This window comes from Lampris incognitus, chromosome 8 (assembly GCF_029633865.1).
Source record: "Lampris incognitus isolate fLamInc1 chromosome 8, fLamInc1.hap2, whole genome shotgun sequence".
Lineage (NCBI taxonomy): Eukaryota > Metazoa > Chordata > Actinopteri > Lampriformes > Lampridae > Lampris > Lampris incognitus.
Genome location: NC_079218.1, coordinates 45,778,936 through 45,790,646, shown reverse-complemented (window position 1 = coordinate 45,790,646; position 11,711 = coordinate 45,778,936). Strand labels below are relative to the sequence as shown.

At 45.1% G+C, this 11,711-nt stretch overlaps 1 protein-coding gene across 1 annotated transcript in view; it reads right to left on the bottom strand.

Annotated features, from left to right (window-relative positions):
• Nucleotides 1–4,462: 4,462 nt before the first annotated feature.
• The window catches only part of ugt5d1 (UDP glucuronosyltransferase 5 family, polypeptide D1), a 13,091-nt gene continuing 5,842 nt past the window's right edge, over nt 4,463–11,711 (bottom strand). Inside the window, exons 2-6 of the mRNA XM_056284331.1 lie at nt 7,874–7,957; nt 7,491–7,587; nt 6,827–7,131; nt 6,012–6,722; nt 4,463–5,780 (exon numbers count right to left, since the gene is read on the bottom strand). Coding sequence (XP_056140306.1) covers nt 5,196–5,780; nt 6,012–6,722; nt 6,827–7,131; nt 7,491–7,587; nt 7,874–7,957 — 1,782 coding nt within the window. The 3' untranslated portion in view covers nt 4,463–5,195. The remainder of the gene's footprint in view (nt 5,781–6,011; nt 6,723–6,826; nt 7,132–7,490; nt 7,588–7,873; nt 7,958–11,711) is intronic.

Below are 11,711 nucleotides of genomic sequence, written 5' to 3'. Positions count from 1 at the left end.
TCTCTCTCTCAAGGTAAGACTAAATCTCTCTCTCTCTCAAGGTAAGACTAACTCTCTCACTCTCGCTCTCTCTCTCAAGGTAAGACTAAATCTCTCTCTCAAAGTAAGACTAACTCTCTCTCTCGCTCTCTCTCAAGGTAAGACTAAATCTCTCTCTCAAAGTAAGACTAACTCTCTCTCTCGCTCTCTCTCAAGGTAAGACTAAATCTCTCTCTCTCTCAAGGTAAGACTAAATCTCTCTCTCTCTCTCAAGGTAAGACAATCTCTCTCTCTCGCTCGCTCTCTCTCTCTCAAGGTACGACTAAATCTCTCTCTCAAGGTAAGACTAAATCTCTCTCTCTCTCTCTCTCTCTCTCTCTCTCTCTTGCTCTCTAAAGGTACGACTAAATCTCTCTCTCAAGGTAAGACTAACTCTCTCTCTCTCTCTCAAGGTAAGACTAACTCTCTCTCTCAAGGTAAGACTAACTCTCTATCTCGCTCTCGCTCTCTCTCTCTCTCAAGGTAAGACAAACTCTCTCTCTCTCTTGCTCTCTCTCTCTCTCAAGGTAAGACTAAATCTCTCTCTCAAGGTAAGACTAAATCTCTCAAGGTAAGACTAAATCTCTCTCTCTCTCTCTCTCTCTCTCTCAAGGTAAGACTAAATCTCTCTCTCAAGGTACGACTAAATCTCTCTCTCAAGGTAAGACTAACTCTCTCTCTCTCTCTCAAGGTAAGACTAACTCTCTCTCTCAAGGTAAGACTAAATCTCTCAAGGTAAGACTAAATCTCTCTCTCTCTCTCTCTCTCAAGGTAAGACTAAATCTCTCAAGGTAAGACTAAATCTCTCTCTCTCTCTCTCTCTCTCAAGGTAAGACTAAATCTCTCTCTCAAGGTAAGACTAAATCTCTCTCTCTCTCTCTTGCTCTCTCAAGGTAAGACTAAATCTCTCTCTCTCTCTCTCTCTCTCTCTCTCTCTCTCTCTCCCTCTTTCTCTCTCAAGGTAAGACTAACTCAGACTTAATACACAGCAACAGCTCCAGCAAACTGGATGTCACTTGATCTCTTCATTGCTGTTTACCTCATTGGATTTTTTTCTTCTTTCTTTTCAAATGGAAAACTGTGCTGTATTGTTCACGTCCACTGCCTCGGGAGTCACATGTTTATCCCTGCCGGCCTTGGATGGAGTCCCGCAGGAATCATTCCCTCCTGTGTCTCCGCGACTCTGTCCCCATCTCGCATTTCACCCCCTGACTGGACGAATGCGGATTTGCTAAGGTAAGTGAAGCGTCCAACATCCTCTTTAAAAGCGGCCGTTGACGTGCACACAAACAAAACGAGTGTTTTAATTGCGTGACGGCATCTGCCTTCGCTGGAATCACAATCCAGCCTCGGCCGCTCCCTAACACAGAACATGCACCATGACATCAGCCGGTACTACCCCCGTGATCACAGACATGTTTTTCCGTCGGCAGGGAACAACGGGGCGCAGCGCGTGGGAGAGAACGAGCCAGAGTCCAAAACAGAGACAGAGAGAAATAAATAAATAAATAAATAAATAAATAAATAAATAAATAGATAAATAAATAAAAATTTTGGGGGGGGTGAGGAAAAAAGAAATTTTACATGTAAAAGAAAATTAAAAAATAAAAAATAAATAAAAAGAGAGAGAGAGACAAGTGAGGAATGAGGGTGATGGTGTCGCTGTCTGTCCCTGTGGTTGCTGGGACGGAGACATGGGCACCACCTGTCCTCCGCGTCCACCGGGGCTGCTCCTCTGGCAGATGTCGGGGTGTCTGACCTTGTCTCTATAGACTCGGGCAGTTTCCCCCGGGGGTTAGAGCAACGTGCTGGAGACCGGGCTATAAAGGTCCTGCGGTGACCCGGCGGGGGGACCCCCCCCCCCCGGGACCACCCCCTCCGCAGCCCTGTGGTTTTCCACCTACTCCGTGCTTTCATCTACTGGAGTGTAACGCGGATATGGTTGAAAGTCAATCCCCATTCATGGTAATACGAAACAAATGTCTCGGCTGAGGCCTTGCGGACGTTGACGTATAGACCCCAGATATAAACGTTCAATCTTGATCTTTTTTTCAGTCCTCTGTTGCTGTTATTGTTTACGGAGGTTTGAACTTTCACTTTATGCTCTGCGTCTAGTAAATGAGTCGTTTCCTCTTTTGCCAGTCAACACAAAACCCGGCATGCGGGCCTACGTTGAGGTGAAGGCAGGGATAGGAGTCATACCCACACAGGGGCATTTGGGGGCTCCACTACATCTGACTTGTATGTGTTCGGACCGTGTTGCATCACATCACAAACTCCAGACAGACACGGTGGTTAGCGCTGTGGCCTCACAGCAAGGAGGTCCTGGATTCGAACCCCGGAGTGGCCCAACCTTGGGGGGAGGGGGGGGGGTCATGCCGGGGTCGTCCTCCGTGTGGAGTTTGCATGTTCTCCCCGTAGTCTGCGACGGGGTTTTCTCCGGGAGCTCCGGTTCCCCCCCCCCCACCATCAAAAAAGACATGCATGCTAGGTTTAATACTCCTGTCTGTGCCCCTGAGCAAGGCATGGCGAGAGGAACCGGAGTTGGTCCCCGGGCGCTGCACGGCGGCTGCCCGCTGCTCCCGGCAACACGGCTAGGATGGGTGAAATGCAGAGAAGGAGTTTTTCTATGGGGGTAAATAAAGTATATCCATCTGGTCCGTATAGGACAGCTGATGAAGGATTAAAACCACCATCGGTTTCAGAAAATGTACTGCAAAGCGGTTTGAGCCTACAGAGACGAGACCCGTATCTTGCAGAACGTAATGTACTGACCTCTCGGGTTAATTACGTTCATATTAACTCCATCAAAGTTTTATGAAGCCTAATGAGGCCCCAGTAAACTGACTCATAAATCTTTTTCTTTTTTTCCAACCGATTTCTTAATCCTCTCGTAAATCTTGACATAAACCTCCCCAGTGCCACTTTAAAGGACTGAATATGCGATTGTTGTTATTGTATTTTTTTTATTTATAATTGAAAAATATGAGACAAATAGTGTTGAAGACACACCAAGGTGTCCCGTGCATGAGGAAGAGAGCAGCCTAAGGGGGCCGTCCGGGTAGCGTGGCGGTCTATTCTGTTGCCGACCAACACGGGGATCGGCGGTTCGAATCCCCGCGTTACCTCCTGCTTGGCTGGGCGTCCCTACAGACACAACTGGCCGTGTCTGTGGGTAATGTGTCCTACTTGCTGCACTAGCGCCTCCTCTGTTCAGTCCGGCCGCCTGTTCAGGGGGGAGGGGGGAATAGCGTGATCCTCCCACGCGCTACATCCCCCTGGTGAAACTCCTCACTGTCAGGTGAAAGGAAGCGGCTGGCGACTCCACATGTATCGGAGGAGGCATGCGGTAGTCTGCAGCCCTCCCCGGATCGGCAGAGGGGGGTGGAGTAGAGACCGGGACGGCTCAAAGGAGTTGGGTAATAGGCCGGATACAGTTGGGGAGAAAAAAAGGGAGGGGGGGGCGGGGGAGTAGCCTAAGCGTTGGTACTGATGAAGCGTTCAGGAAGGGTCTCCTGAGATAAAACGGGTCGCTCACAGTCGCCTGATCCATCAGACCATGAAGCGGTCTTGCAGGACTTCCTCTCACTTTGCAGTAAAGCCGATGTGAACTGAAGTCAGCGCCGTCTCAAGGGAGTCTACCTGCGTGATGCAGCGCTCCTTAGAGAATGAGAACGGGGACGATCGGAATTTTCCCTGCCGGAGGGTTTTACGTGACCTTTGACCCCTTGTCACTCGTCGACCTCTATCTCCTCTGATTGACATTGGTGGGCACAGTCCTTCTCTAGAAGAAAAACAAATGTCCAGATGAGCCCCAGCCGGAGAGCTCCATCGCCATGAAGGCCAACCTGGCCACATCGCACACTCGGATCAGGGAGAAATGGCAAAAAAACAACGAAGATAGCCGGGAAAAAAAATAACACACAAACGATAACACACAACCGATAGGATCCGTTATCAAGATTCACGGGAACGTTGCAGTTAGTTGTTGTTTGTGTGAGATTTCCCGATATGGTTTTGTACTCGGATCTCCTTCGACGTATAACCTGATGAGAGTCCAGGCCTCGTTTATCACCTAAAGACACCTCACATGTTCACGGAGGGTTCACAGGCCCATCTGTCCTCCTCGCAACAACAACAAACTCGGCACTCCGAGCAGGCCTCACGTTTTTTTCCCAAATTGCAAGTGAAACATAATTTAGCAGATGGATTTAGCATGACTGGCCAGCGCCGCTCGCGAATTGAAACCATATGGGTCTCGGCCATATCAAAGACCCGCTTCCCGCTCCAACGTGTGATTGTTTCGGAGCACCTGCTCCATCTTTCTTTTTTGCTTTTTTTTTTGCTTTTAGAAAGAGAGAGAAGTTCAATGGACCTGCCTCGGACACGCCTGTGTGGAGAAACTCAAGGATCGCTACACATTCACTGAAAAGCATGTCGACATTCATTTAGAGGTCATAAGACAAATACAGTTTATACTGTTTGCTGTACATACAAGGAAGGGCAATGGGGATTTTCCTGAAAGACACACATCACATGGGGAACCTAATGGCTCAGCGGCTTATGACATCATCACACCACTGATACTAATTATCCCCGTTATTGACACCACATCTCAAATATGAGAGGAAATAAATCTAAAACAATCACAGCATTGTCGCCCGCAGTACATCGTTTGTCGTGTCTCGCGACTATTTGTGGATTCCGAGTAAATGAGATTCCTTAAAAAAAACTCGATAAACATTTGGGAAATGTAAAACCTTTCAAAGTGGACTACCTGCCATAGTGAATTTAGCTGTTGCTGCTGCGTTGTCTAATAACTTTGCTCGAAAATGTCTGGACGTCCATTCCAGCTTCTCGCGTATCAGTTGTGGGTCTGCATTTTGCAAGTCACACTCTGGAAAGGAGCTTGTAGGGGGAACTGAAGCGTAGCGGCTTGAAGGCTGTGCGAATTGAAAGCAGTCCTGCATCACAGCCTCATATGGTATGAATCATGTAATTAACTCCGTAAGGCCAGAGGGAAGAGGAAGAAATAATGTTACACAACACTGAAAAGACATTTTTGATCTCGGGCTAGTTTGGTGGACTATTGTGCAGGCTTAATCTATCAAACTCCAGATAACATTTGGATTTGTATAATGCTTCCATCTTCTAAGCAATGCTAGCATTAGCTCCAGTCAGTGTTGCTTGGCCTTGGTCTTTGTCCTTCCTCTGCAGCACAGGAAAACAAAACCCTTCACAGTTAAGAAAACGAGGACTATTACAGCTGTCAGGAGCACCACCAGTACATCTAAACAGTAGTATGAGTACCAGGGCATCTTATAGGCCTCTGTGCGCAGGTGAGGAGCCCCTTTGTGGCGCATGACATACTCCAGCCAGAAGATGGCATGGTCCATGGGCTTTATTGGCTGGTCCTTGTGCAAACTGGACAGTCTTTGCATGTTCTGTCTATAGTGATCTTGGTGAAGGACTTCTTTTAGACCCTGCTCAAAAGTGTGCGTGTTAAGATCAGCTAGCTCTATGATCTTTGCAGCTCCTCTCTCCTGCAGGCGTATCAGATTGTCAAACTGATCAAAGAACAGCGGTAAACCGAGCACCGGCACCCCGTGATATATGGCCTCCTGGATGCCGTTGGTTCCTCCATGAGCGACAAACACTTTGATCTGGGGGTGGCCCAAAAGATCCTTCTGGGGTATCCAGTTCATCAACAGGGTGTTGTTGCCCAAAGTAGCGGGACGCTCACCAACGTGCCTCCAAATAACCTGTTCACAAAATCGGAGATAATTATCATAATGATTATAATTAATGTCTTAGATTATTTCTACCTGTAAAAAGACAAATGATGATGATTCGTGGTGACAACTACAGTTTTGTTTGGATAGACTAACACTATAGATGATCACAGAAAGAGACATTTTGAATTTCATATGTCGGCCTTTAGAAGATGTCTACCACTGTGTTCCTATTAAACTGAATCACAAAGCAAAGGTTACCTTTTGTGGCATCTTGGCAAAAACACTGGCAATCTCCTCTGCAATGGGACCAGGTAATGCACCGACCAAAGTACCCAGAGTCATAATGATCACGCCATGCTCCCCGGCACTCTGAACAAATTCCTCCAGATCTGCCGGCAGTGACTGAGCAGGCTTACACTGGAATCCCCCAATGTAGACCACATTTGGCATTGTGGGCCGGGGAAAATCAAACACAAAATCAGACCTAAACAGCCAGATGTCTGCTTCCTGGAGGAATGATATGATGTCACATCTGCCCTCAAAGTACTTGTTGCAGATGGGATTGTAGCTGGGTCCAACTAAGAATGTCTGCTGGAATCCTATTATGCCGTAGAAGAACACGTTTTTGATCCTTTGGATGAAGCTCATCCTGTCCGATAAGCCAGATCCCAGCACGGGAACGTAAGAAAGTGGAGAGGGGGCTATGGCAAAGTGGCCCTCTCCACTGGGGAGCCAGCGAACGTTGAGCACCATAGGTAGTTTGAGATACTTGGCCAGAATGACGCCCAAAGCTACGGCAGGGTCGGCAAGGACCATGTCATACTTGGCATCTACTAAGGTCTTGACCACATTTTCATCATCCAGGATTTTAATACCCATCTCACAGGCTAGTGAATGGGCATTAAAAATCATACTGAGGAATTCGTAGTTGAGTTTGGCGGCAGTAAATGCTGACTGTTCTCTCTGTGCCTGAGGAATGAATGAATGAATGAATGAATGAATGAATGAATGAATGAATGAATGAATGAATGAATGAATGAATGTTTATGGACCTTTTAGCCTGCGTAACATACCTGGATGTACTTCTGTATGAATGCACCAAAAAAGTTTTCAAAATCGGGGACCTGAGAGATGGTAATGGAGGTGTACAAAGGAGACTCCTCCTTGATGTACCAGCTGGTGGAGGCCCTTATGACCGTGACACTGTGTCCCCTAGCGTGGAGTTCTTCAATCAGGATCTTCATGTTGATCCAGTGGCTGCCATCTACAGGGAAAACCAGAACCTTCCCTCCGTCACAGGGTGGTGTGAGAAGCAAAGATACCAAGCATGCGCCGAGGAACGTTGCTACTCCGCATGCACATTGTGACAGCATGACGACTAAGAAATAAAAGGTGAAAAATAGAGAAATTACATTATCACTCTTCTTTTACTTTTCCCCAACGAATATGTCCATTTAAGGTTACTGCATAAAGAAGAGAGTTCTGTGTGTAACGAATGAAGACATTTGTATCCGTTAAAAGTGAGAAGAAAGTGTGTTGCCTTTTAATCAAAATATAGACCGGATCTGATCAAAGCTGTGTTATGGTGGATGTATAATAGTTGAGTACACAAATTTACTATCAATCACTCTGATAAGAAAACATTGCGACAGCATCAACCGCGACAGTCATGCATTTACACGATGTTACATTTCATTCAGCGTAATGCAACAATGTAGTGTGACTTAACGCTCTTACCTGCCCTGGATGATGTCAACGGTGATAGAAGCCTGTCTGAAGATCTTCTCACATATTTGAGGTCAAACTCCACCGCCGCCCGAAAAGCCAAGTGGCCCTATCAAATGTCACCGCTTGTAAATGAGTTACACGTTTCAGCACAGCCTTTCAGCACCGCATCTCAGATAAAGATAAATTAACAAAAAGCACGGAGACCTTAAGACAACAACCAAAACCATGGCAATGAGATTCCTTTTTTCTTTTTTTTTCTTCTAATTTTCTATTTTATCCTCTACACGGTTTCCATGCATTGCATGTAGCGGCAGAGCGGCTGGTGTGTGCTGCATTGTGAATGCGTTGGATCAATATGTGCTATGTCACTCTAGGTTTTAAACTCTGCTTACCTCACAGCAGCCCGTGACCTCTTCCACCAGGTTACTAGAGCCCATCACGTGCAGAGAACAGAACAAGAGGCGGTCGCAGGAAGTCTTATGTAACAATAGGGGTTTAAGGGTTTCAATGGAGCAGAAAGGAGAAAGAAAATTGATCCCATACTTTAAAATAGTATTCATTTACTACTTTACTTTACCATATTATATTATATATGTTAAATTATATATTATATTATATAATTATACAACATATAATAACATAATATATTATGTGTTATATATTATTCATGTTTTACATAATAATATACTGTAATATATATATATAATATATAATATATTATATAATTATACAATATATAATAACATAATATATTATGTGTTATATATTATTCATGTTTTATATAATAATATACTGTTATATATATATTATATTATATATGTTATGTTATATATATTATATAATTATAAAATATATAATAACATAATATATTATGTGTTATATATTATTCATGTTTTATATAATAATATACTGTTATATATATATATATTATATTATATATGTTATATTATATATATTATATAATTATACAATATATAATAACATAATATATTATGTGTTATATATTATTCATGTTTTACATAATATACTGTAATATACATATATAATATAATATATTATATAATTATACAATATATAATAACATAATATATTATGTGTTATATATTATTCATGTTTTATATAATAATATACTGTTATATATATATTATATTATATATGTTATATTATATATATTATATAATTATAAAATATATAATAACATAATATATTATGTGTTATATATTATTCATGTTTTATATAATAATATACTGTTATATATATATATTATATTATATATGTTATATTATATATATTATATAATTATACAATATATAATAACATAATATATTGTGTTATATATTATTCATGTTTTACATAATATACTGTAATATACATATATAATATAATATATTATATAATTATACAATATATAATAACATAATATATTATGTGTTATATATTATTCATGTTTTATATAATAATATACTGTTATATATATATATTATATCATATTATATATGTTATATCTATCCACCCATCCATCATCAAAACCACTTACCCTGCTCTCAGGGTCGTGGAGATGCTGGAGCCTATCCCAGCAGCCATTGGGGCAGCAGGCAGGGGGACACCCTGGACAGGCCGCCAGGCCATCACAGGGCCGACAGTACAGCTGATTCACCTGACCTACATGTCTTTGGACTGTGGGAGGAAACCGGCGCACCCGGAGGAAACCCACGCAAACTCGGGGAGAACATGCAAACTCCACATAGAGGATGACCCGGGATGACCCCCAAGGTTGGACTACCCTGAGGTTCGAACCCAGGACGTTCTTGCTGTGAGGCGACCGCACAAACCACTGCGCCACCATGCCGCCGTGTAATACTATGATCCCTCATTTTCACACTAAAGAAGTAAAAAAAACAGTTACAGTTGGGGAAAAAAAAGTAGAAAATAGGCGGCATGGTGGTGCAGTGGTTAGCGCTGTCGCCTCACAGCAAGGTCTTGGGTTCGAACCCTGGGGTTTTCCGACCTTGGGGGTCATGCCAGGTCGTCCTCCGTGTGGCGTTTGCGTGTTCTCCCTGTGTCTACAGTGGGTTTGCTCTGGTTTGCCCCACCATCAAGAAAACATGCATGTTAGGGTTAATATTCCTGTCTCTGCCCCTGAGCTGGGCAACTGGAAAAGAAGTGGCGTTGGTCTGCAGGCGCTGCATGAAAGGCTTAGCCCACTGCTCCTTGCTGCACAGCCAGACCGGGTTAAATGCAGTGTAATTTCCCCACAGGGGCCAATTAAAGACCTCAAACCTCTCGGCTGACTTTTAAATCTGAGACAATTCTGATTTGAGGTTTTTCTACCTGCAACATCACAGATGTTTACGCAGACTGAAGATGAAGATGAAGACTGATTAAAGTCTTAATTTGTAGTGTGCCTTGGTCAATCGTTAGTTTGTGCTCTGCTGATTTATGTTTCAGATGGTTTCTTTGGCAGCACGGTGGCGCAGGGGTTAGCGCAGTCGCCTGACAGCAAGAAGGTCCTGGGTTCGAACCCCGGGGTAGTCCAACCTTGGGGGTCATCCCGGGTCGTCCTCTGTGTGGAGTTTGCATGTTCTCCGGGTGCTCCGGTTTCCTCCAACAGTCCAAAGACAGGTAGGTCAGGTGACTCGGCCATACTAAATTGTGTGTGTGTGTGTGTGTGTGTGTGTGTGTGTGTGTGTGTGTGTGTGTGTGTGTGTGTGTGTGTGTGTGTGTGTGTGTGTGTGTGTGTGTGTGTGTGTGTGTGTGTGTGTGTGTGGTGATGGTCCTGGGAGTCTTCCCGCCAGCAGCCCAATGACTGCTGGGATAGGCTCCAGCATCCCTGCGACCTGAAAGGATAAGGGGTTTGGATAATGAATGAATGAATAAAATCTCATCATTAGACTAAATTAGACAAGATTCAATTAGAATTGATCTACTATCTGGTACTTATTTGCCAACTGATCTAGATATGTGCATACTTTCTGCTGGTGATATCAGCTGTCGTTACGTTTATCTTTTTCCATCGAAAGTTGTTCCTCAGGTCTTCGTGTTCGTGCCTCGCCGAGAAAATCCCGGCGCGTGCAAACTCGATCTGCCGTCAATCAAACGGCGGCTTGGCTCAGTTTTATCGGCTACGTGACGTCAGGCACGTCTGGGCGGACGCTTAAAGAGCGCGGCCTTCTCAACAGTCGTCATATCCCCCGTCACGTCTCAGGGCGCCCGTTTACGTGTAGTCCCGCTCATAGCAGTGTAACCGCTTATTTTCTTGCCCGGTGCGGGGTTCGATACGGGGTGTACCGCACCACAAGGCGACATCGCCAACCGCTCGGCTAAAGGGTCAGACCCGTTAGCTAGGGGCTAACGTGTCTTATTAGTAGTTTACAGTCGTCAACCTCTCCCGGAAGCGCGCCTTCGCGCTTTGTTCTTCCCGCGCTCCGAAGAGACTTCTGAGGATCTGCGCACTTCCGGATCCCGCCGCTGCCACCAATGTAACCGCTTATTTTCTTGCCCGGTGCGGGATTCGATACGGTGTGTACCGCACCACAAGGCGACATCGCTAACCGCTCGGCTAAAGGGTCAGACGCGTTAGCTGGGGGCTAACGTGTCAGCTAGCTCTTTAAAGCGGGACAAGCGGCGTTTTCACGGATAGCAATAGCAGACCGAGGCTTGAGACCAATCCGCAGCGGCGGACCGAGCCAGCTGGAGAACAAATGGCAGGTGAGACAAATCCCTCCACTCGCTCCTGCTCCTTCAGTCTGAGCCCTCCCCGGCAGCCCCGACTCTGCTTTTTCGTTTACCGCAGGCATAGCTGCGGAGACCCCTATGACTCACCGAGCCCGTGCTTTCCATGCGCTCATTATCCCGTCCGGGGCCACGCTGAAAAATGAAAATGGCTTCTGCAGACTGAAACACAAATAAGCCGCCTCTTGTTAGTTCAGCGCTGAGCCGTCACAGAAGAAGAAGCCGACACAACAGACCTCTGTCCTCGGAGCCTGCCGGTCTCGAGCTGTTTGGGTTTCTTCTTCTGCACTTCCTTGTTCACCACGTTGCTTTGCAGGAGTCAACGCGGGGTGACTCGCCGATGACTGACGCCCGGATTATTGCGGAGTTTATTTGGAGAAGCGAGGTGGCTCCGTCTTACGAACAGAGGCGCTTGTATTCAAACATGTTTTTGTTTCACACGAGTAAAACAAAAACACACACGGGGACGGGCGTCCGGGTGGCGTGGCGGTCTACTCC